This window comes from Muntiacus reevesi, chromosome 2 (assembly GCF_963930625.1).
Source record: "Muntiacus reevesi chromosome 2, mMunRee1.1, whole genome shotgun sequence".
NCBI classification, from domain to species: domain Eukaryota; kingdom Metazoa; phylum Chordata; class Mammalia; order Artiodactyla; family Cervidae; genus Muntiacus; species Muntiacus reevesi.
In genome coordinates this window covers 93,164,201-93,191,289 of record NC_089250.1, presented here as the reverse complement: position 1 = coordinate 93,191,289, position 27,089 = coordinate 93,164,201, and the positions used below count along the sequence as shown (strand labels likewise).

Sequence of the window (27,089 nt, the reverse complement as noted above, 5' to 3'; positions counted from 1 at the left end):
CCAAAAAAGGAATGAACTACTCTTACACATAAAAACATTATTTGGATGGATTTCAAAAACATTCTACTGAGGAAATGAAGCCATACAGAAAAGACTAAATGCTCCAAACTGCATTTATATGACATTTTATTTATTTATTTTTTTAAATTTTCATTAGTTGGAGGCTAATTACTTCACAACATTTCAGTGGGTTTTGTCATACATTGACATGAATCAGCCATGGAGTTACATGTATTCCCCATCCCGATCCCCCCTCCCACCTCCCTCTCCACCCGATTCCTCTGGGTCTTCCCAGTGCACCAGGTCCAAGCACTTGTCTCATGCATCCCACCTGGGCTGGTGATCTGTTTCACTATAGATAATATACATGCTGTTCTTTCGAAACATCCCACCCTCATCTTCTCCCACAGAGTTCAAAAGTCTGTTCTGTACTTCTGTGTCTCTTTTTCTGTTTTGCATATAGGGTTATCATTACCATCTTTCTAAATTCCATATACATGTGTTAGTATGTGGTAATGCTCTTTATCTTTCTGGCTTACTTCACTCTGTATAATGGGCTCCAGTTTCATCCATCTCATTAGAACTGATTCAAATGAATTCTTTTTAACAGCTGAGTAATATTCCATGGTGTATATGTACCACAGCTTCCTTATCCATTCGTCTACTGATGGGCATCTAGGTTGCTTCCATGTCCTGGCTATTATAAACAGTGCTGTGATGAACATTGGGGTGCATGTGTCTCTTTCAGTTCTGGTTTCCTCAGTGTGTATGCCCAGGAGTGGTATTGCTGGGTCATATGGCAGTTCTATTTATATGACATTTTTAAACAGGCAAAACTTATCTAAGGAAGTGGTTTTCACTTGGGGAATTTTGCCCTCCCCTTCCTCGGACGGTGCTGGTGACATTTCTTGATTATCACAACTTGGGGAATGGGGGCTGGGTGGTTGCTTCTCTTATGTAGTGGACACAGAGGTCAGCAACCCTGTTAAACATTCTAGAATATACAGGACACTAACACAACAAAGGATTATCAGCCCCAAAATTCCAATAGTGCCTAGGCCCAGGTTGGAAAACTGTTGTCTACTGTGGTCAGTGATGGTCTTGGGATACTGAATGCAAATGAAAACGAAAGCGTTCTGGGGACAATAAAAATGTTTTATATTTTATTTGTAGTATTAATTTGTTCTCCAAAATTCACCACACTGTACACTTCAAATGGGCACATTTTATTGTATGCAATTTTAGCTCAAAGTTGATGGTAAAAATTACAGCCTATCAAATAATACAAAGCTACAAAAACAGTTTAATCCAATTTTTGCTTTTAAACATATATTCATAGAAAAAACGGAAAAGGCAAGTACTATTGGTTGGATTATGGATAAGTGTGATTTTTTTCCCCCTACTGCTCATCTGTTTTGCATTCACTTGAAAATACATTATATTTTGTAATAATGTACTTTTGAGTTATACCCAAAACAGGTCCAAACAAACTATGGAAGAGCACAACTGCACATGAATATTTGATTATAGCTAAATTCTGATTTATGATCACAGGACTGAAGTTATTTCAAGAAACTATAAAAATGTATAATGCAAAGGCATTTAGAAGTCAACTTTTACTTTAATACACAGCTATATTTAGAGCCTAAATTATAAATATAACTATTTCTGTACAAAATGTTTTTAAGAGAAATTTTCACTATAAACAGTGATACCACACCATAATAAGGTAGGCTGAAAAGATTAATACATTCTTTTAAATTAAATAAAATAATGTTATAAAGGAATAACTTATTTCATTATATCTATACAGTAGAAAAACATAGCAGATACAGTTCAGTTATGTTCAACAACAGGCCAGGGACTATACAAACTGTGAGTAATAAAAAGATGTCCCTCAAGAAGCTATCTAATGGAGAGAAACGATACTGCTAATAAATCAAATAAAAAGAGTTAAAGGCTATGGTTGAGGTTTGAAAGTAGTACAATGAAAGAATCAAACAACTAAGCCTTGGTAGTGTGGGAAATATTTACAAAGATGACAGTTGAGCTGGGTCTTGAGGAAGTATTAAGAGCTTATCAGGTGAAAATCATTGTTAGACACTTCAAAAATCTTAAACAAAAGCCAACTGCCTAACAATTTTGTTACACTGCTCCTTTGTTACATTTTATAGTCTTAAAGGTCAGCAACAGAAAAACCAGTTTTGGGAAAAGGAAGAAAATCCTACAATACTGAGCAAGGAAGTTAAACTTGCTGAGAAAATTCCATATTCAAGAGAGAAGGCTGCTACGGATTTATCTTGATGGAAAATGGCACTCTTTGCAGTTTAACTAGATCTAACTAAGTTACATCTAAGTTAGGCAACTGTGGTGTTGGAGAAAATTCTTGAGAGTCCCTTAGACTGCAAGGAGATCCAACCAGTCCATCCTAAAGGAGATCAGTCCTGAATATTCACTGGAAGGACTGATGTTGAAGCTGAAACTCCGATACTTTGGCCACCTGATGCGAAGAACTGACTCATTGGAAAAGCCACCGATGCTGGGAAAGATTGAAGGCGGGAGGAGAAGGGGACGACAGAGGATGAGATGGTTGGATGGCATCACTGACTCAATGGACATGAGTTTGAGCAAGCTCCTGGAGTTGGTGATGGACAGGGAGGCGTGGCAGGCTGCGGTTCACCGGGTCACAAAAAACCAGACAAGTGACTGAGGGACTGAACTGAAGTTAGGCGATCTCAGTCTCCGGCACCACTTAAAAGTACTGACAAAAAACCATCAGTTCGGCTACAATTTCAAATCATGTATTTTAACATGTGTGAGCAAATTTCAGTTGGCCTCACATAACACATTGAAAACCTCATACCGTTAGTACGGGAAAATCTAAGATGCCTCTTAAGAAGGGTAGGTACTGAGACTCCAATATGCATCCTTGGCAGTACGTTTTAAAGACATAAGAAATGCTAGTAAATATATGATGAATGAGGTAAACGACCAGTCTATACAGTTAACAAAGATTACAACGAGGCAGAAAAGTTAATTCCTAAACTTACAAAGAGAAAAAAGCCTACAAGGTTTTGAGACCAGGAGGTAACACTGCACGGAGAACCTGCCTACTCTGCTCCTTAGACTTCCTATAATTCTGGAAATCCACTGAAATTAAGGAACAGAAAGCAAATGAAACTGAGTTTATTTAAACTGAACAAATTTAACGCAGCAGAAGATGCAACTTTTGAGTAATCAACTCGACCCCAAGACGACGGGTCTTCAAGTGGATCTGGCTTCGGGCAGACAGCAACATTTTCTATTCTTTTCTCTCTTGACTTGGAGTCAAATAATTACTGCGAACAACATAAGGAACACTGTTTCCAGGTAGTGGCGATTCAGGAGATGGGAGAGAATGGAAAAACGATTAAAGCGATAAACCAAGGTTGCAAGGGAGTCTTCTGGAGTCATGTAGTAGCCAGTGAATTAGAAACTCTGGATATTTAATAGATATCGACACCAATAGTGGAACCAGGAGCTGGTGCAAGTCCCTCCAAGGGCTGGAGGCAGGCAGGGAGAGAACAGTCGCTGCCAGATCCTTTGACCTCCACGCAAAAGATCACCGCCCGCCCCCGCCCCAACCCTCTAGCTGAAATGCTCCCAACACTCAGCACCGGCCCACAAGCACCCCCTCCCCACAATAACCCCCACAACCCCAACAGCCCACCCGGAGGGACAGCACCGTCGTTCACTTACTGAGCTGTCCCCCACCCGACGTCGTACTCGGCTCCCGACCTCCTGCGCCTCCAAGGCCGGCCGCCCCGGGGACCCCCGGCGCCCCCGTCCCCGGCGGGGTCCCGCTCTGCCCCTCGAAGTTGCCAGGGTTGGATAAGTAGTCGCGCAGCCGAGGGAGCTCGCGGCCGCTCTCTAACAGCTCGGTGTGCAGCTCCAAGGCGGTCAGTAGGTACTGATCGCACAGCAGCTAGGCCGCGATCACATCAATTGACAGGCGGGCCGGGGTCTCCCCGGGGCCCCCAGGGCCGCCGCCGCCGCCTGCCCAGGGAGCCCCGCTCGGGCACTGCTCCCCAAGGCCACGGGGTCCTGGGGCGACAGCGAGTCCGCAGAGCCCGGATCTAGGCCGCCCCCGGCACCCAGCCGAAGTCCTGCCGGCCGCTCGTCGGTCGCCGAGACCTCGTCCTCGTCCTCGTCCTAGTCCGAATCGCTGAGGAAAGGGTTCACGCCACCGCCGCCACCTTACACTGTCAGGAGTGTGGGCGCCTCCTTGCCTGGCTCTGACAGGCCGCGGCCTGAGTCCCTGCTCGGCCTCGGCAGGAACCGCTCGCTTCCGCAGCCCCGGCCTTGCCACGTTCCGTCTCCTCACCTGGAGACCAGGCGCAGGCTCGCAGACGAACCGTCCGGGGGCTGCAGCGGCAGCAGCAGCCACTGCCTCAGCCACGGCTACACCAGCAGCACGGCTCTGCGGGCGTCTTCCTGGTCCCCGGTCTCGCGAGAAATAGCGCGTGCCCTGCCTGCTCCCCACGCTTGTGAGCAGAGACTGAGGGGCCCTGCGCCCTGCTCAAAGGGAAAGCCCCACCCCACTCCTTTTTGACTGGTCGCAGGAGGTAGGGGCGGGGATTGGAGTCACGGAGGACAGACCCGTGAATTATCGCGAGAGTAGCTTCTGGCCAGGTAAGTGCCAGCGGCTTTTCGTGGTTGGGGCGGGGTGGTTGTGACGGTGGCTTAGGAGCCTTCTCTTCTGCGCGGGAGGGGAGTTCTGACTCGCAGCCGGACCCCGCCTTCTCGCTGACGAGGCCTCGTTCCCGAGGTCAGACCTGACCTGCTCAAGCCCAGGTAGAGTCCGGGAGAAGTGGGGGCAGGGGCCAGGCCCGACACTGGCGCTCGCCGGGGTGCGCTGCCCCCTCTTACTTCGCTCCTGCGGTGTGCGCTGCCCGCTGCTGACGTTTTCCCCGCCGGGGTGGCGGGTGCCTGGCAGGGCCGGTGGTCAGAAGGGGGGTTGCTTCCTCTTCCTCGCCCTCCCAGTCTCGTGCCTGCGGGTCCCGGGGGCCTGGGTGCGGCACAGGGACAGAGCCAATGGAAAATGCAGCGGGGACGTTGGGATCTGCTTGGATCTGCGAATATCCCGATAGTCTCGACTTCGGTAACAAACAATTAGGAACGCAGTAAGCACTTGTGGTTTAATACACAGCTTGCACTATAGGGACGCTTCAAAACGTCAATGCTGTCCCTCAGAGGGTCCCTTGCAGAGCAAGGAGATCCAACCAGTCCATCCTAAAGGAAATCAGTCCTGAGTGATTGGAAGGACTGATGCTGAAGCTGAAGCTCCAATACTTTGGCCACCTGATGCGAAGAACTGATTCATTGGAAAAGCCCCTGATGCTGGGAAAGATTGAAGGAGGGAGGAGAAGGGACGACAGAGAATGAGATGGTTGGTTGGCATCACCGATTCAATGGACATGAGTTTGAGCAAGCTCCGGGAGTTGGTAATGGACAGGGAAACCTGGCACGATGCAGTCCATGGGGTCGCAAAGAGTCAGACACGACTGAGAGACTGAACTGAAATTGGGGTTTTTGTTTTGTTTTCGGTAGAAGTTTTTTTTTTGTCGTTGTTGATATTTTTAATACTAAGAATTGGAAGCATTTTTTTTAAACAGAACATTAGCTCCTAGTGTTTAATTCTAAATTTATGTGTGTGTGCATGGGCACGCCATGTATTGAAGAAAAGCATGGAAAAAAACCCCAGATCTTAGGAAAATAGTATCAAAAGAGCCACCAGTGTTGTTTCATAGTCCTTAGCTAAAAGGATTGCTGATCTTTATTGTAATTGAGTTGCCAGAGAGATTGAAAATGGAACCAATTTCTGGAATGGAAAGATGGGAAGGACTAGGGAATGGCATGGAAAGGGCATGTTTAGAAATGGATTATTTATATGCAATATTTCCACCTGTGTAATGGGAATTTTACACATCTGTTGTACCTAAGGTCCCCACACTTAGGGTCTTCCTCTCAAGGACTGTGCTTATTAGGTTGAAGAGTCTACACTTCATATCCCCATCCTGCCAATGATTTGCCTTGAGACTTTTAAAAAGTTACTTGACTTCTCTCAGCCTCCTCTGTCAAGGAGATACTTTCCTCTGTCAAGGAGATACTTAAAGTACAGAGACTTAGGAATGTGCTTGTCACAGTACCTGGTACCTAGTACACAACAAATGTTGTAATCATTTATCAATTAATGTACTACTGGTATATATTGAGACTATTTGACAGATTTTTAAAAGTAAAGCGAAACAAACCTGATGTCAGTCATTTAGTAGTGTTAGCCATAAAAAGCAATTAAGGTAGTAGGCCCCAAAGGGAGTATCTTTAGGGTCTGATTTCTAAAATGAACATTGAAAATAGATTTGAAATATGTTTCCTCAGAGAGTTGTAAGAAGTTGGATGTAGAAGTTCTTCCTTGATCAGCAGCTTCCTATGACACATCCGTGATTTCCTGGTTCTACCTCATATCCTGTAATCATGGACTTGTTAATGTGACCTTCCAAACCCCTAACAAATCTACTGGCCAGTCATCTCAGTAAGTACTTTTCTCTTCCACAGTGCATAGAGATTTGCTTATCATAAAAATGTTGAAGAAATATTAATAGTGCATACTGCTGTTGTTGCTGCGTCGCTTCAGTCATGTCCAACTCTGTGTGACCCCATAGACGGCAGCCTACCAGGCTCCGCTGTCCCTGGGATTTTCCAGTCTAGAACACTAGGATATTATTAACAATTGATGATTTCTATTTAATAATAATTTGCCATTAATATTGTTGAGGAATTTTCCTTCTACTTACCAAGATTTGCATTAATCTAGGTCTTTACAGCCAATGTTTCACTGAATAATATAGTCATTGATGCTTGTATGTTAGTGCTAAAAATATAAAAGATCGCTTTTTCCCAAGCACTTCAATTGTTTTCTTGATTAAGAAATTATTTTTTGTTTTAGTACTCTTAAAATAACCACAAGTAATATTTTCAGTGCAAGATTTTCATTGACTTTGTAAAGTTTTATAAATATCTAATTTTTTATACATTTTTACATATTCTAATTTTTGACATTGTTTTTCAGTGTGTGGTAAACATCCCAGAGGTATAAGTTAAATGACTTTTATTGATACATGGTTATGTGTATTTTAAAAATTTTATTTGTTATTCATTTTTTTAGGTGATTTCCAAATGATTCATCCGTGAAAAAGTTTTCTTTTTCTCTAAATCTGAGTAAAAAGTGATTAAAAAAAAGAGAAATATTAGATGATCTGTTTACTGTCACCCTGCTTATTTAACTTATATGCGGAGTGAAAGTGAAGTGAAGTCACTCAGTCGTGTCTGACTCTTTGTGACCCCATGGACTGTAACCTACCAGGCTCCTCCCTCCATGGGATTCTTCAGGCAAGAGTACTGGTTTGGGTTGCCATTTCCTTCTCCAGGGGATCTTCCAAACTCAGGGATCGAACCCCGTCTCCTGCATTCCAGGCAGACGCTTTAACCTCCGAGCCACCAGGGAAGCCCATTAAATGATAATAGTGCTTAATTATATGTGCGTAACTATAATAAACTAAGTAGTATGTGAAGGATGATATTTTGGAATCACTGAAATTTTATGTATAGTAAATGACAAATATGAAAGTTACTGTGGTTGTATTTAACCTCCACTGCTCGTGTCTCTGTTCTGGGGGAATAGAGAAGCAAGGCAGCCTCTAGTGGCTACAGTGCGTATTACACATACCGTTGGAAGGATAATCCTAGGTTATTTAATAGCCCTGACTAAGTGCCCAGGCCTGGGCCGAGTACTGGAGAAAGCCTGTCTTGCTGTCCTGGAATCAGCATGAAGTTATAGAGGCAGACATTACTACAAATAGTCAGAGTCATAGCTGTGTAGTTATAAACTAAAGTAAAGGGTTGAGCTTCTGATTTGGACTGAGTAGTCGCTGAGGAAGTGATGCTCGAAAGTGCCGGGGAGGGACCGACTAAGATCCCACTGTTACTATATGAGAGAGCTAGATTTTTGGTTAGCTATTACAGCTTCAGGGTCAAGGTTCTCAAATAAAATGTTTGTTTTACTACTTCAGTAAGCTTTAGGGTAGTGGAAAATTTGTATTATCCTTTAACACAGACACTTTGATACTTTTTACAGAAAAGTTGCGTGACAACAGTGGGGAAAAGGAAGAACATAAGTACGGAGAGTTATTTGTAAATGCAAAAGAAAGTGAGAAATGATAGAGATATTTCCTTATTAGTGAACATGATAAGGAGAGTACTCAGGTTACCATGGTAGGAATATTTAAGTCAATGGGAGCTTCTCTACATCTAGGTAGATACCATATGTACTTTAGCTGTAAACAGCGCTTAAGATCTTACTGAAATGAATTAAAATGAGTTGAAAAATGAGTTACTTTGCGTAACTAAATACGATACCTGATAGAAGAGTTCTGAGCTAGAGAATAGAAGAAAGAATAAGTGAACAGAATATTATGGACAGTTTTGTAATGATTTGACAATTTGGATGAAATGGACAAATGGACAAAAGATAAACTACCAAAACTTACTCAGCAAGTAGTAAATAATCTTAGTATCTCTCTGCATATGAAGAAATTGAATTTATAGTTAAAAACCTTCCAACAAAGGAAACTCTGAGCCATTGATATCCTGTTACACAATATAGGAAGAAATAGTACTAATTCTACACAAACTCTTCCAAAACATGAAAGGTAGTAACACCTCCCAATGCATTGTCTGACACCAAAACCAGAGAAAGACATTACAAAAAAAAATTATAGTCTAATATCACTAATAAATATTAATTTAAAATGCTAAATATTTTAGCAAATAAAATCCAAGAATATATGGGAAGGATAATGCTTAATGATTAAGTTCAGTTTATTCTGAGAACCCTAGCTTGGTTTAACATTTGAAACTCCATCATTGTAGTTTACCACATTAGGAGACCCCACACCAGGAGGCCCCACACCAGGAGAGACCTCACACCAGGAGAGACCCCACATCAGAAAAGACCCAGCAGCAGGAGAGACCCCACACCAGGAGGCCCCACACCAGGAAAGATCAAAAGAGAAAAACCAGATGGTCTTGCTCCTCTCTCGGGAGAGGATCTCACGTGATCCTCCCCTCTGACTTTTGCTTTTGTCAAAAGCACTTAACAAAATCTGGCATTTTTCATTCACAACTTTAGAACTGCATATTGAAAGTAAAAGAGAACTTCTTTAATGCAACAAAAGAAATCTATGAAAAAAACCTGAAAAACTGACAACTTTCACCCTAAGACTGGAAACACGGCAGGGATTTCTATTGTTTCCACACCTATTCAACATTACACTAGAAGTCCTGGACAGTACAAGCATGAGACATAAATAAAAAGTATATAGATTGAAAAGGATGAAGTCCTTTATTCACAGGTGACATAATTTTTCTCCTTGGAAAATCAAAAGGCATCTACGTAAAAACTACTATAACAAACAGTTTTTCTTCAGTGTTGCGGCATACAAGGTGAATATATAAAAATCAGCCGTAATTTAAAAACTAAGGAGGGGAAACTGAAATAAATACCATTTACAATAACATCAAAAAGTGAACTATATAGGGATGAACCACAGGGGCATGAGGAAACATTTGAGGGTTATGAGTATGTTCACTCTCCTGTGATTATTATACACTTTAAATATGTACACAGCTTATGACAGGCCAGTTATGCCTCAATAAAGCAATAAAAATGCTGTGAAGAACATTACTGGGACACTTCAAAAAGTTGGAGTATAAATGGTAGATTAGGTAAAATACTGACATTGAGTTTACTGATGTTGGTAACCACTGTAGGTACATAGGGGAGTATCATTATTGTCAGAAAATAAACACTGAAGTATACACCCGCCTCCCCCCCCCCACCCCCACACTCACACACGAGAGGGGTAACTTAAAGAGATGAGGCAAGGACCAGAGAAAAATGGTAATGTTAGAGATATATGGCTAAGGGGTGTATGAATGTTTGTACCATTACTGCAACTTTTTTCTGAACTTGAAATTGTTTTAAAATAAAAATATTAAAAGTCTGTACTAAAGAAAGTGTTGTCATCTACAAAAATTCCCTGGGTGGAACACAAAATACAATCGCCAACAGAAAAGTTAATTCTCTGAACTTTAAGAATTTATAAGCACTGCTCTTTGAAAAACACAGTTAAAAAAATGAAAAGGGGATAAAAGAGGATTAAAAAATGTCCATTACATGCATGTAAAGTAGCTCGACATTATTGATCACCAGGGAAATGTAAATTAAAATCACAATAAGTTAACAGACTGGACAAAATCAAACAGATTACAATGCCAAGTTTTGGCCAATGTAATGGTTATGTTGTTGAGGATATACTGCTCAGTGAAACAAGTCAGTCACAGGAGGACAAATGTGCACATTTCTCCTTGTCTGAGATAATCCAGAAGATAATCCACCCAATGATGGGTTTGGGGTGTGTTGGGGGAAGAAAGTGGTTGTTCAATGGCTGTAAAATCTTGCTTATGCAAAGTGAATAAGTTGTCGAGATCTGATGTATAACAGTGCCTGTAGTTTGAAATACAGTGTTTTACACGTAAAAATTTAAGAGAGTAGATCTTATGTTAAGAACTCTCTCTTTTAAGTCGCTCAGTCATGTCCGACTCTTCGTGACCCCGTGTACTAGAGCCTGCCAGGCTCCTCTGTCCATAGAATTCTCCAGGCTAGAATACTAGAGTATGTTGCAGTTCCACATCTCCAGGGGATCTTCCCAACCCAGGGACCGAACCCAGGTCTCCCGCATTACCAACAAATTCTTTACCGTTTGGGCCTCTAGGGAAGCCCTCTTAGCACAACTTGAAAACTTGAAAGCCATGTAGATAAGGCAAGTAGCCGCAAAACAAAGAAGCTTATTGAAAGATGGAGGAAATAAAAAGTGTCCACCAAATGAAGAAGTTTGTTGAGACTGAAAAATGAGGCAGGCAGCTCTCGTCATCAAATAAGTTGAAAACATATTTGTTTGCACTAAGGCTTACCCAGATTTAGTTTTGCTCCCCCTTTCCAGTTTCTCTTGGAGATAGATTAGTTCCTCTGGATATGCTGCTGTACGTTACTTTGGGATTGCTTGTGCACTTCGTGTTCTTCGCCTCCATCTTCAACAGGTGTTTTACCTCTCCTTTGGTTCATGGAATGATTCCTCAGTTTACGCCTCTGCCTCCCCCAGCAAAACGATTAGTGCTGTTTGTCGCTGATGGCCTGCGAGCACATAAACTTTATGAATTAGATGAAGATGGAAATTCTAGGGCACCATTTGTTAGGTAAGCATGTCAACTGGTACAAAGACATCTCTGGAAATTGTTACGCTGATACTGTTTATCTCACATTGGGTAGAGGGGTGATGAAAAAGAGAGTAGGGCACATATGCCTCTGTCTTTGTCATAGAAATTAGCAAATGTGTTTCCTTCTACAGTTACTCTGTTATTGTGGAAGTTGATACCAGGTAGTCGAAATGCATGACCTTAGCTGCTTGGCCTCACTTGTCCTGATTTCTGAATCCTGGCTTACAACTCAGTATATTATCTTTTTTTCTTTTTTGTAAACTAAGACTGTTCAATTTTTAAGTAATGACAAGCATAAATTTCAGTGAATTGCCAATTACAAAGGTATTTAGCTAAAAAATATAAATTTCAATTCAAAATACGTTTTCTGTAAAATAAAGCCTTCCAAATTTATATCACTATGTAATATGATAATTTTGGATTCTGTTAAGTGGCTTTGAAAAGAAATATTTAATTTTTTGGACCTGTGGGGTTCTTGCAATCAACTATTCTTTTTTTTTCATTCATAGCAAGCTCCTCAAAAGCCCTTCCTAATGCTACTGTGGAGAGATTAAAACTCAAATTCAAGGGAAGTTTATCTAAAATTGTCTATCTTTCCCCTGTCCCTACCTGTCATCATTGCTTCCTATCCCTCTACCCTATTTTGATTTTCTTTGTAGTACTACTTAGCATGTAGAACTTCCACTAAGGCAGGGACTTTGTTTTATACACTACATTATCTCTGGTTCCTAAAACATAGTAGACAGTTAATAAATATTTGTTGACTGCTAGAAGAATGAATGAACCTGAAGTCTATGTCAGATTTCCAGGAATAAATTTATGGTGCATCAAAGAAATGCATAATATATTAAAGGATACAAAGAAACAAGCAACTCAGAGCAGTAGGAAAATACGAGTAGGAAAATAAGGTTGTCAGGGTTAGGTTCAGTACACAAAAATATGTAACATAAATTTCTATGACTAGTTTAAAAATTGGGGTGATATATTTGGTTGAATTTCTTAGTTGTCATAGAGAGGAGAGAAATGTAATTCATTGCAAAGTTAATGACATTAAAATATACTGGTTGTTAAGGCAAAGATGGGCTTTTCTGACAGTGCCTGTTTCTCCCTGCGGGATTCTGTGGAGGGCCAAGGGCTCCCAGCTGATGTGCCATGTGTTGTATGCTATTCTAGCTGCTTCTGAAGCCTTTTTTGGTAGGTTTTCTTTGTTTCTCACTTCATTTTTTTAAAAATACGATCTGATCAAAATGTTTCTCAAGAGAGGTATCCACATTGCTTTATACCTCCCTGTTTTTGCTTGAGTTCAGTTTCCATTATAGAACTGAAGAAGTTAAAAAATATTTCTCTCTTAACATGTGGTGTAATGGTTTTTCAAGCCTTTACTTTTTATGTATGTATTTTACCAAAGTGTGTTTGGTTATAAGTCAATTAAAATTATCTAAATCAGCACTTTTAGGTACTTCTCTCCAGAACATTTTGAGAGTTGAGAACTCAGCTTGAAAACTGTTACAAATGAATTCATGTTTCATAACTTGTTGCTCTGCTGGCCTTTCACCTGCCATGGCATTACTGTTACTTTTGCATTTTTCTCCAGATTTTGCAAATCACCCTTAGACAGCTTAAAGAATGGTGATACATTTTAGCAAAAGAAACTTTTGACTTGTTTTAATCTCAAATTTAGAAAGATAATTTAACTCCTATTTGAGAGTATAGCTGGTTCCTCTGAATTTTTTTTATTCTGAAAAACTTCTAACTAGAGAAATGTTAAAAGGATTATATCATGAATATTCATCCGTATATCCTTAATCTAGATATGACCATTTTAAACATTTTTCATGTTTGCATTCTCTGTCCCAACACACAGATACACACATATACACAGTTAAACTTTAATTATATTTTCCTGAATAATTTGAAAGCAAAATATTTTAACACTTTACCCCTAACACTTTAGTGTGTATCTCCTAAGAACAAGGACTTAAACATGATCACAACACCATCATCACACCTAATAAAACTTAACATTGACAAAGTAATACTTTGTGTATCAGTGATTTCTTATATAACACAACGTTTCAATACTTTGTGACTTAGAGCTGTAGCGTGTATTTTGTTTTGTGATTCTGTGCAGTGGTTGGGTGGTTCCTTGTCTAAGAAAGTTCCTTGGGCTTTCTTATGCCACGGAATCAGTCTGGTGGGAGGAACTGGACTGAGCCCAGCTGGGATCAGAAAGATTCCTTCTTAAATTTTGACTCCTTCTTTTGATTGGATTTCTTCTGTGGTGATCTTGTTTTTCTAAAGCCTTAACAGAGCATGTGGTCATAGTGTGTGCTGACTCCTCGTCTGTGATACCTTTCAGGAATGTCATAATGAACGAAGGCAGCTGGGGCATCTCTCACACGCGTGTGCCGACCGAGTCTCGGCCCCGACAGGTGGCCATGATTGCAGGGTTTTATGTCGATGTCAGCGCAGTTGCCAAAGGTACTGTCTCTTTAGATGATTTCATCACATGAAGAGATTGCATAAATATTGCTTCTTTAATACTGAATCATGACACAAAGCAAAGTGCGTTTTGAGATCCTTTTGACAAGTCATTTAGCTTGCCTAAGTCACTTAAACACGCACTGGGACTGACTCAAGAATAAAACTTCAATCTTGTATCATCTGTCCTGTTGATAGAATATGATTGGATGGATCTCTGGTTTTCCTAGATGTTAACTCTCAAAAGTTCAAAAGTGATTCTGTATTTTAGTAAGAAGTCAATTAACTGTTGTAAGCTTTTTTAAAAGAAAAATTGTAATATAATACAGATAACAAAATCTGTTGTTAGTTTTGCATTTGTTCTGCAGTTAATCCTCTTTGTTATCATTTGAAAAATACTTCTTCAGGAGCCATACCAATACTTCACCATCTAAATATTACTATTGTCATTGTTTGGTTTTTTTTTTTTCCTCAATTACCTGAAGACTGGAAGGAAAATCCTGTAGAATTTGATTCTCTTCTTAATGAAACCAGGTACACACGGTCCTGGGGAAGCCCAGACATCCTGACTATGTTTGCCAAAGGTAGGAGTCACTGATTCTATTTCCCCAGATACTAAGTAGGCAATAAATCAATATGGTAATTTAAAATATATACTACATTTTACTGATTATGAGATACATGTTTTGACACATTTAACATCTTTGAAATGAGTGTATATTATAATAGATGTGTGAGTTTGATTTTTTTTTCATCTTAGTTGTACTTAAAATGTTGGATTATACAGTTTAAATACCTTGGATTCAGTGAAATGGTATATGATTCTAACATCTAACAGCATTTTAATCTTGGGTAAGTTAGATAACTTCCCTAAATTTCAGTTTTCTTTTTTGTAAAATGTGATAATAATAATTTCTATCTTATGGGTTTGTTTTGGGCATTAAATAAGTTAATTCATGTGAAATATTGACCAAAATGCTTATTACAATGATTTCATTATGGTGATGATGTTCACTTACTTTGATTATTAAGAAGTTAGTAGATAATCACATAAAGATTTAAATGTTAAAATTTATATTTATAACTTCTATTTTCATGTATTCAAGATCATGCCATTGAGATTTGTTGTATTTGTTGTGTTTCTGTGCATGAATCTACAAGTATGAGTACATCTCTTGATGAGAAAATTCATTTGCATCATTTTCTAGAATCAGCTGGATTCCACTTGAATTTTATGTTATTAAGTGCTTTTTAGTGAGAGCATTATAGCATTTCACCTAATGAAAAGCTTTGGACCTTTAGCCATGGGTATAATTATACTATAAATGATAATAATCGGAATTATTAAAGATTATTCTATATCTCAAAAGCAAAAGAGATATTCAGAATTTTCTGTATGATAGTCACAGAACATTATTATGTAGAGCAGGTCCAAAAACTCATACTGCTTGCCATTTATATACTCCCTTAGTTCAATTCAGTTACTCAGTCGTGTCCGACTCTTTGCGACCCCATGGATTGCAGCACGCCAGGCCTCCCTGTCCATACCAACTTCCAGAGTTTACTCAAACTCATGTCCATTGAGTCGGTGATGCCATTCAACCATCTCATCCTCTGTCATCCCCTTCTCCTTCCGCCTTCAGTCTTTCCCAGCATCAGGGTCTTTTCCAATGAGTCAGTTCTTTGCATCAGATGGCCAAAGTATTGATGCTTCAGCTTCAGCATCAGTCCTTCCAGTGAATATTCAGGACTGATTTCCTTTAGGATGGACTGGTTGGATCTCCTTGCTGTCCAAGGGACTCTCAAGAATCTTCTCCAACGCCACAGTTCAAAAGCATCAATTCTTCGGTGCTCAGCTTTCTTTATAGTCCAGCTCTGACATCCACACATGACTCCTGGAAAAAACATAGCTTTGACTAGATTGACCTTAGCTGGCAAAGTAATGCCTCTGCTTTTTAATATGCTGTCTAGGTTGGTTATAGCTTTTCTTCCAAGGAGCAAGGAGTTAAGCTTTTTTTGGTAGTGGTGAAGATGAAGTTGCTATGGTTTACCAAATTCACCTCCCTACTTCTGACTACAGTTCATAGGACAGGATCAATGCCTTAACTGGAGACAATCCAATAGAAGTGTTCCATTTCTTAGAGTAACTTGCAGTCTCACTCAGATCTTTACTTGGGATTTGAAGAGTAGAATGGTTGAGGAGTGGAACCAGTATCATTAGAGCTTAGCTTGTCATTATTATAAGAGATTGTCATTATTTTATCTCTTCCTTATGACCTTTAAGAGGCTATCTAAATCAGAAATTCACTAAGTTGATTAGATCCTTAATAAAATCTTACAAGTGTATAAGATTAATATATTTGTTGACCCTTTCAAAGTATTTGGCAATTATCAGTACTTTTTCTCATATATTGAGAAAATGCATGTATTTTATGAACAAAAGAATTGAAATATTTGAATTTTCTTTTTGGTTGGGGAATTTTGTAAAACAGGTGACTGAATTTGTTTTAGATTGTACCATCCCTAGATGCCCAAATTCTTTGATTAGTTTCATCCTTACTTGAAGACAAACTCTGTTGTTTACTTTTACACTATTGTATACTAACTAGCATTGTGATTTTTTAAAAAATCATTTTAAATTACAACTCACTTGTATCTGTAAAATTGGAAAATGTTACTGTGAGAACAAAAGCAACAGCATGTGTTCAAGCATACACCATGGTCCGTGGCATGTCATTAAAAATTTTTCCCCAAATTTCCTCTTCAGGTGACCTTGGAAACCATATTTTTGCACACACTTAATGATGCATCCAGTGAGGATTTTGGTGCCCACGATGTAACAAAACTGGACACGTGGGCTTTTGATCATGTGAAGGTATGTGCTGTTGAGTAGCTAACCTGCAACACACTAGATGTAAGTATTTGTCTAATGTGCACTAGTTGTCTAGTACCTGTACCTAATGTACTAGAAACTGATTTGTTAATACATGCATCTTAGTTTTTTCTGCTTGGATGAATTTGAAAGTTCCTTACTATAGCATACTATTTTGAAAAGACTGGATTCTAAGAAATTGCACATTCTACAATAACATACAGGTTTTTAAAAAATAATTTGAAAAAGTAAATCCTTTTCCGTTCCATGCTTCTGACAGTGAAGTGAGCCCTGGGTGGGATTCAGGAACCCCACATTTCATTCCTCGTTTGCTGAATCACCCCAGAATAACCTTCCTGGTCTTTTGTTGACCACAGAACCAGTCTCTTACAAGCAGTGATGTATGTGAAAGTCTTTTGAATGTTCAGATCTAAGGCATTTATTATAAAATAAGGTAGATATTTTCAATATTTGTAAAGAAAAATTAGATAAGCAAAGAACAAGTTCATAAGTTAATCATAATAAAACATTTGAGTCTCTTTAAGAAATAGAGGGGGGTTTTTTGGACTATTTGTTAGTGACAATCCTCACAGTTTCACCAGGAATCCAATAGAATTTATGTTTTCAAAAATTGTGAGAGAATCTCAACTCTTGATATTGGCTGACTCCTATCTATCATTCTCTTCTTTCTCATCTCCAAATTAGAACTCATAATTCATCTATTGTAAGAGGCATTCATTGACTGACCTTTAGTGAGTCTTCTTTTTACCAGTAGCGTCTCTGGACTGACATTGTGGGCTTCTCCATAACAGAGTCATTTTTTATTGTTTGTTTGTAAACAGTTGGTAGGTGCCTGCATATTTATCAGAAATTAAGTGCTCAATATGTTCTTTGATAAACCCTATTTCTTTTCTTAGAATTTTTTTCCTTAAGATTTTCTTTTCTTACTCAAAATGAAAGTGAAAATCTTCAAGTTAAATAAAATCTCTTTACAAAAGTAGCAAATGATTTTGCTAAGTATCACTTCTTAATATAATCAGCTTGCATTAGTATTTGTTTCAAGGCCCTTGGCTTCGAACTTCATAAACATAGCTAAAGATGTTCAACATCGTGGATTTGATTCATTGTGGATTTGATTCATTGTGGATAAGCAGATATAGTTAGTGACTGGCTTGATTCTATGCCTTTTTTACCTTATTTCAACACTGCTATTGACCAGAAAAAAAAAATTTCCCTATAATTTCGTAAGATATGATAGAGTATGTACATTAATCAAGTAACAACAAAAATTTGAAATCATCCACAATAAAGAGTGGTGGGAAGGAAAAATATAGGGACTAAGAATATATCTTTAGGAAAGTTCAATCTAAGCTGAACAGTTAGAGGAAGACTTTCCTGTGAGTTTTGAGATAATCTCTGGAGAAGCCTAGGAAACAAAGAAATGGTTGGACCTGGATTGCATATAGAGAAGAGTATCTCAGGCCAACAGCATTGATAACTTGGGCTCCAAAGGATCTCTGTAATAGAGTAAAAATATTGCTTTAAAGTTTGTTTGTCTCTCAATGAATGATAATGCCCGAAGTAGGCAGCCCAGGATTGATGTAGTCCAAGATTGCCATGGTGGTTCCCCAGTGTCATTAAGATCCGGTCTCTTAAGTGTCTCTTCTGTCCTCAGAGCATGGTCTTAGCTTCTGAGTTGTCTTACAATGGGAGATGCTGGTGTTCCAGCCATTATTTTAGGTCAACAATACAAGGTCAACAATACAAGGAATTGAAAGGGATCTTCTCTTCTACTAAATTAAATTTATTTCAAAAAGATTTTAATAAATAGTTAAATTTATTTCAAAAGGCACATTGTCTTTTGACTGAAGTGTTTGATTTCTGTCTCATTGGCCATAACCAAAAAGGCACAGACAGGTAGCTGTGGGAGAGAGTAAGAAATATGTAGGTTTTAAGTTTGAAGCACTGACATGTTCCCATAAAATCAGAAGTTTTACTTAGAGAAAAAGGGAGAATGCATGCAGTCTCCCACAATGCATAGTAAATATTTAAGTACAAAAAGGAACGAGTGCCTTTGAGCTAAGAAGAAAAATGGGAGTTGGTGGGCATAATTATACTAAATATTGGGAGTGGAGAGGAAGCTAGGAGTGTATCTCACCTCTTGTGTGCAAAAGACCAACTTTTTAAAAGACAGTGGGAATCTATCAGGTTGAGCTCTGCAAGATTAGTGTTTCATGGTTTCCCAGATCCTGTGTCCACTTTTGAATGAACTGCAGTTTTTACAAAGCCAAATAATATCAGTCATGAAACAGATTGTAAATTCGACTCCACTCAGTTGCTAAGTTTTTTTGTTTCTCGTCAGCTTCTCAGGTACATCTTTAGAATATAAGTCCTTTCTCTTGAAAAACTTCCCAGTTCTATCTAGATTTAAAGTTTCTTAGGGGCTAATTAGAATGTATGTGAAAGCTAGGGGGTCATTTTATGCTTTTAAGGATGATTATGTATATTTATATTTAATTTATATTTATTGATATTTAATTTCATATGTATTCCTTTTTTTTTTCTTCTATTTGGAAATAGGTAGTTTCTCTAATGGCACATGTATATGTTTTTAATCTTTGTAATAATGAAGAGTTAGTTGAAGGAATACTTCAGACTTTTATTGGAAATTAAATACCTTGTTAAAATTAATATCTTATATAGTTAAAGACATTTATGTGAATAATAATTATATATCTTGATAATCAGGTGACTTAAAAGTACTTTCCATAGGTACTTGCTTATATGTTCATGTTTTTGTAAGTACAGGATGAATCCTTTTCTTAGAGGGCTTTATGAATCCAGCTTATCATTGTGAAATTAATCATTTTTCATCTGTATTTCCATTCATTATGTGGACATTTTTCTATCATACCTTATGAAGCACAGATTTGAATCTTGGGACAGCAGAAATAGGCTATTTGCAATGTTCCGAGTGAGAGATTATGGTTGAACTTGGGTGCTAACACAGGACAAGAAGCAGGAAAACATTTTAAACTCATAAAGCATTCCTAAATTGTTGCCATTAGTGCTATTTTATTGTTGGCTCATGTCAAAATAGTTCTTCAGTATTATTAGAACTTCATGAAATTGAGATCCCCTTTCTATCTTCTCTTTTCAGCCTATTTATAACACGGAAAATATCTCACTTGTTTTTTGAATTTAGATGCCTGAACTGACAAGTACTTTGTGTTGGTAGGTCCTGAGGACAAATTTAAACAAAATAGGACAGTTTAATTTGTTAGTTCTGTATAAGTTTAATTAAATGTTTTCATTGGAAGTACTTTTTAAATAAAATTAATGAACTAAAAATTTTTAACTGATTTATTACATATAGGAATTCTTTCATGCTGCCAGAAACAACCAATCTTTGTTTTCTAAAGTAAATGAAGACAAAATAGTTTTCTTCTTACATTTATTAGGAATAGACAGATCGACCATCATCAAGATAATTTTAACGCTGTGTTTAATTTCATGGTTTTGAAGGAAATACCTGTTCTGTTTGAACTTTTAAAGTACTGTAGTGTTTTCTTTGTGATGATCACAACAGAACTTATGTTTTGAATAACTCTGAAGTGGAATACATTCTAATTTACATGATATGTAGTATGATATTGTGGCTAAAATCACATGTGCTGTGACCACACTATACATTAATATAAGTAAAATATGTTCTGTACGTGTATTCCATATTACTCATTTATCAAAGCAAAGAGAAAAAGATTATGTTTTAGAAGAATTTTAATAAATTTTGAAACAAAAAAGCATTTTTATGGTGCTAGTATTTATATCACAAAAAGATGTAACTAGCTGTTCCTTACGTTCCATTTAATAGTGCTATATCTAGCAGATAATATATAAAGTTTTGTATTCTATATTTCAGTAGCACTCCTTATATAAAGCAGCAACTGTTTTTCTCACTTTTGCAAAGCATAAGATAGGAAGAATTCATATTATACTTTTATTTTTCATTTTGGATTAGATTTAGATTAGTCTAACTAACAGTAAAGTCTATTAACGTCCAGTAATGAATACCTACCTCATGCTTCTCTTCTTTAACACAATGCATTGTCTTAAGTAATAAAACTTATACTAAATTACTCCCTTGTTCAATTGTATGGAAAGCTTAAATATAGTTTGTTCAAAATGTATTATATCATATCACAAACACACTAAAGAATGAAAATATTCTATAGTTGAAACAGTGAATTGTTTGATAAATGTGGCAAGAGCAACATAGTTTACATTATTATAGACATGAATTTAAAAGTCATCATTGTTGCATTTGAGACTTAAAAAGTATTCATGAAAATCTATTTGCTAATCAATACTTTTAAAAAAAAATATTTTTGAAAATGATTTCAGATTGTTTTACTTCTTTAAGAGGGAAAAAATTTTTTTAACCATCTACAGAGCTCTGATTGAAAAACATTAAGGTTGAAATCTAAAAGTATTTTAGGAGTTACTGATTTTATCATAAATTTGTGTCGAATAAATTGGATTTTGTCAAATTAATGTAATTAATATAATTTAATTTGCTCTTTTAAACAGGGACTATTCAGACAATATTAAATTAGTTGATAAGGAATTGAAAGAAATTGAATCTACTGTTAAAGATTTCTATGGAAATGATGGGAAAATAGCATTTATCTTTACCACTGACCATGGAATGACAGACTGGGGCTAGTCTGTCTCTAAGTGATACATACTTTATGATTAAAGTAGTGGTAAATATAGCTTGCAAATATTTTAGGGTATTGATGAGGATTAGATGTCTTAGTATATGCAAAGTGTCTAGCATGTAATAGTATGCGTAAAATGTTAGCGTAACAAAGACTGATCTGATATAATCTTTCTTCTATGAAAGGAATGTATTCTCATTTGACTTCCCAGGGGGCACAGTTGATAAGGAACCTGCCTGCCAGTGCAGGAGACAGGAGACACGGGTTCGGTCCCTGGGTTGGGAAGATCCCCTGGAGCAGGAAATGGCAACCCACTCCAGTGTACTTGCCGGGGAAAGTTCCGTGGACAGAGCGTGGAGGGCTACAGCCCACAGGGTTGCAGAGTCGGACACAGCTGAGTGTGTGTATGTGTGCACACCCACCCACCCACACGCACAGAGACAGAGAAGAACTCCCCAAACCCACATTCATCTACCTATAAGTAACTGTATGTGATGGCATAGTGCGTGAGTTTAAGGTGGTGTTGCCGCGGGACCTACGGCTACTGACCGTGTCCACTAGAGGAGACTGTCCACTCTGCCAGACTCCCAAGGCAGGCACAGTGTGTGCCCAGAGAGCAAATCAAGGCAAAGCTGAGACTTGGGTCCCCGAATCACAGTGTAGAATTCTGATGAGTAGGTCCCACTTTATAATGGGGTTTTGGCTACACCAGCCAGAGTGGCCGGGAAGAAAAGCAGACTGAGACCCTGCTATCCTCTTCAGAGCAGAGCTGGCCTTAACTGCCCACCCCAAACCTGGCAGTTACTCCCCAGAGGAGCCTTCCCTGTGATTTCTGCCTTCATTGCCACTCTGGTGGCATCTCCTCCAAGCCTTAGTCATTATGATTCTTAATCTTCTTTCAACCAGAGTCACTCCACGGGTGTTCTGGTTTTTCTTTTTGCCTGTTTGTTGTTGATGCTCTGATTTGCCTTGAGAATATTTTAAAACTAATTGTTAAATAGAGATGCAATCTTTTGGGAGTGTGGTGGCAGAAATTAGCTCTTTATGCGTCAACTCTTTAGAACTAAGTATTAAAAAATATTTAGGTATAGGTTAATCAGGTATAGGTTCATCTTTATATACTCACGTTGCTCTTTATGCCTTATTTGTAGGCTCCCATGGAGCTGATCATCCTTTAGAGACTTGTACTCCTTTTATCGCTTGGGGAGCTGGAATCAAGCTTCCCCAAAAAGTGTCAGCTCAGAAATTTGATGACTCATATTTGCAAGGTAGGAATGCTTACCTTTATTGTTTTTATGAATGTGACATTTTAAAATCAAAGTTTAATTTTAAAAAAATGACTTTTCAAATTATAGCTTTCATTTTTTTATTTCTGACATTACTATTTCTGTGTATTACTTTTGTATAGTTTATATTATTTCATTTATGATATTCAACTTAAAATACACATTATTATTTGCCTTATGAAAGTTCAAGTGTACTATTTTTTTTTCACAAACTTTATTACTCAAGGACTCAGGTTAAACCTTTGGCTTAAATCTTACCTGCAAAGACTATCAATCAGATAAACCACATTTATGTCACAATTTACATTTCAAAACTGAACAGATTTTGCCCTGTCTCTAGTACTTTTGAAGGCCTTCTCTGTTGCGCAAGCCTCTTTATTTCTCAATCCATGATAAAAAGGAATTTCTTTCTTTTTCCTTGGAGCTCTGGTTCTCTTGTAAGGTAAGGGTCTTTTTAGAATTTCAGAGCTTTTACTAATTGGACAAAATAAATTCCTCCCAAATGTCCTTCTCTAGATTAGTTGTGTCAACTCATTCAAAGTACTTGTTAAAAGTACAGATTTTTAAAAAATTACAGATTTCTAGACCTTATCACTAGATATTTCAATTCCATGAGTCTGGGTAAGGCCTGGAAATTTTCTTTTTAAAACCTTCTCCAGGGATGTGAACTCATAGCTGTATTAGTTCTTTCTGCTAGAAGACTTTTGGGTTTGTATAATAAAGTTTTCTTACATATTCTTTTTTGAATTTTTTGGACATGTAATTCTCATACTATAAAATTCATGCTTTAAAAGTGTGTAATTGAATTTTTTTTAGCATATTCACACGATTTTGCCTCTACTATGCAATTTCATTCCTCTCCCCCACCCCACAAGAAACCCTTATCCATTAGCAGTCACTCCTTACTCCTCTCTGCATTGTATGTATATACCATATTTTGTTCAATCATCTTATGGACATTTGGGTTGTTTCCCACATTTGGGCTATTATTACAATGATGCAGTGAACCTTTGTATAAAATTTTTTGTGTGGATATGTGTTCTTATTTCTCTTGGGTAGATTCCTAGGTGAGTAATAACAGGTCATATATTCCTTATGTTTTATTTTTTGCAAACTGCCAAACTGTTTTCCTAAGCAGCTGCATCATTTTGTATTCCTATACTCTGCTAAATAGGTTGCTTTTGTTGTTTAGTCGCTCAGTCGTGCCTGACTCTTTGTGACCTTATGGACTGTAGCCCGCCAGGCTCCTCTGTCCATGGGGTTTCCCAGACACGAATACTGGGGTGGGTTGCCATTTCCTTCTCCAGGGGATCTTCCTGACCCAGGAATCAAACCCATATTTCCTGCTTGGCAGGTGGGTTCTTTGCCACTGAGCCACCTGGGAAGCCCATTAAATGGATTAGATTGGGTCTAGAAGCTAGGTTAAATGGGATGTTTGTACTTAGGAAACAGAACTTTATTTTGGCAGTTGATTTCAACCCACTCCAGTATCCTTGCCTGGAGAATCCCCATGGACAGAGAATCCTGGTGGACTGTAGTCCATGGGATTATAAAGAGTTGGACATGACTGAGCTGCTAAGCACATACTACTTTCACATTTGGGATTAGTGGTGGTAGGAGCATCGGAGCTAAAAAATTTCATGTATTTTGCAAGCAGCTGCCATTACAAAAAAAAAAACAGCTTAGAGTGACTAACAGACGGTCAGCTGCCGTAGTGACTCCCTGGAGCGGGACTGTCACTGCAGTCATGTGGCACTTGTTACCGTTGTGCCTTTTGCTTCCATCTTTCCTTCCTTAGCCTTTTGATGTTTTGAAACAATTATCCCCTAATGAGCATTTTGGAAGTTTAATAAACTATTACAGAAAATATCAAATATATATTATTGAGTTAGTCTTTTAAAACTCTAGTTTAAAAAAGTTTGCCACTCTGCCTTTTTTAGCACCCTCATGCTTCATACTTGGCTTAAAATTGACTGTCCCAATACTTTCTTTTTCCGTTGACCACCTGTAATAATAAAATAGCTTCTTTTTTTTTTAATTCTTAACATCAGCACTTATGTTTATTTGTATCTTTCAGAATGGAAGTTGGAGAACTGGAAGAGACAAGATATTAATCAGGTATTCATTATATTTAATCATGTTCAAATTTAATTTTCTCTCCTATAAGAAGTTTAGAATAAAAAAATCTGGGAAAGAAAATTGTATTAAAGATGATAAAAGCTTTTTCTAAAACATTTCAGTTACTAAGAGAAATCCTACTAGTGTGAATATTTTCACCCCGAGTAATCTTTCTTTGGGCAAAATAAAGAAGCCTCAGATAAAACTGAAAGAAGACTTCCTCCAAATAACACTGCTTAATTACAGAATTATTATGCAAATTGAAATGTGCATGCCTGTTACTTTTGTGTGACTTTTTTGTCATGGTTGCTTTTGTCATGGTTTGCTCAGTTGCTTTCAGCACAGATCTAATAAAACCCCACTATGGGTTTACTTCCTGTTAGTGTGTCAGTTACTGTTTCTTCTTTATTAACGCAAGTTTTATCTTTAATTCTACCCCAAAATTTTTACAAATGCAGTGGGGAAAAAGTGACAAGAGTATATAGATTAGAAACCTTACATTGTAGGAAACCTTACATTATAGGAAAATGCCTGGCCAATCTAATAGAGTTAGACCAGTAGCATCACCTGTAAATAGGAAGCACAGAATTTTCTTGTTGAGGATATGCTATGTAGATAGCTGTCTTCAAGTGAAAGGCATGGTGTCATTGGTGTGTGTCCTCCAGAATGGCAGGAATATCTTACACCTCCCCCAGGTCACCTCACATGTTCGCCTCAGAAGCTGGCTTTCCTTTCTGTGGAGGGTAAATCAAGCTCCGGGGTCTCATTGTCAGCTGTGTGCTCACAGAAGCCTTTTCTTTCTCAGCATATTAAGAATGGTCTCATCTCTCCAGATGAATGCTTATTACCCAAGCAAATGAAAATGTATAGAATCAGATAGCAATCTATTAATTTGCAATAAAAATCACTGTCAGGGGGATGGGACTATCTTGAAGTTCATAAAATAAGAGCGTATATTATTTATAGCCAGACTGGATCATAATCAAAAACTGAATGCTATTACTCTCTGAATACTGCTTCAGCTCTACATTAGATGAGAATTCTGTATTCATTCCTTCTGCCAGCATTGTTATGTGTCTGCAGTATGTTTAAGCGCTGTGCAGACATTAACACTAACATTCCACATTGAAATATTAACATTAAACTTCGTGTGACAGCTGTCATGGTGAATAAAAAGCAGACACAGTCCCTCCCCTAGGAAGCTTATAGTTTAGGAATAGGATAAAAGTTACATTTATCTTTACTTATCATACAAATAAATGTAAAATTATAGCAGTGATAAGTACAGCAGAAGAGACCTGGGAAGCCATGAGGGCGTAGAGCAGATCTATCTGGTGGGCTGTGTGGTCAGCAAAGGTTTCCTGAGAAACTGAGGCTGGAGCCGAGACTGAAGCCTGAATAGAAGTTGCCAGGCCAGGGCAGGAGGTGGGGAGCTTCTCAGGCCGAGGAGCAGCCTGTGCCCAGAGGTCTGGGAGGGGGTACATGGCATTTCAAAGGATCCTGAAAAAGGCGGCTGAACAGAGCACAGACACCGTGGTTTAATGGGAGGCAGACACTGGACGCTCAGGGCCTTGTGGGCCTGTGGAGTTTATCCTTAAGTTTGGGGAAGCCCTCCTAGTGTTTGAAGCCTGGGGAGTGACGTGATCTGAGGTTTTACGGCAGGATCTTCTCTATGTTGGAGAATAGTTCAGAGGCCAGCATTGGAGACTGGGCAAGGAGAGGATGCAATCAGGCAGCCAGGGGTGTTGTCAGTTTTCTGTGAAATGGGGCTTGGTAAAGAGGGCGTAGATGGTGAAAGTGAGACAGACTGAGAGCCTCTGACAAAACTCCAACTTTAAATGAGGGTTTGAGAAATCAGCTCTGAATGTTCACTGGAAGGACTGATGCTGAAGCTGAAGCTCCAGGACTTTGGCCACCTGATGAGAAGAGTTGACTCATTGGAAAAGACCCTGTTATTGGGAAAGATTGAGGGCAGGGGAAGGGGACAACAGAGGATGAGGTGGTTGGTTGGCATCACCGGCTTGATGGACATGAGTTTGAGTAAACCCCGGAAGTTGGTGATGGACAGGGAGGCCTGGCATGCTGCAGTCCATGGGGTCGCAAAGAGTCAGACACAACTGAGTGACTGAATGAGCTGAACTGAAAGTAGAGATTGGAGACACTCTAACAGCGGGGTTACAGAGACCCAGAGGGGGTGGTCTGCACAGTGCCGAGTGGTCACATCATTATAATCAC

General features: G+C 38.5%; 1 protein-coding gene and 1 pseudogene across 2 annotated transcripts in view; one reads left to right on the top strand and one right to left on the bottom strand.

The window, feature by feature from the left end:
- LOC136157216 (RAB11-binding protein RELCH-like) overlaps positions 1–11,190 on the bottom strand; it is a 91,604-nt pseudogene extending 80,414 nt beyond the window's left edge.
- Positions 11,191–14,400: 3,210 nt separating this feature from the next.
- AGT (angiotensinogen) overlaps positions 14,401–27,089 on the top strand; it is a 78,064-nt gene continuing 65,375 nt past the window's right edge. Inside the window, exons 1-5 of one of the 2 annotated variants that reach the window (XM_065922346.1) lie at positions 14,425–14,441; positions 14,618–14,709; positions 16,625–16,732; positions 22,602–22,718; positions 24,814–24,854. In XM_065922346.1, the coding sequence (XP_065778418.1) occupies positions 22,701–22,718; positions 24,814–24,854 (59 nt within the window). In that variant the 5' untranslated portion in view covers positions 14,425–14,441; positions 14,618–14,709; positions 16,625–16,732; positions 22,602–22,700. Of the gene's footprint in view, positions 14,442–14,617; positions 14,710–16,624; positions 16,733–22,601; positions 22,719–24,813; positions 24,855–27,089 lie in introns of both variants that reach the window. The other variant, XM_065922347.1, reaches the window with a different exon arrangement.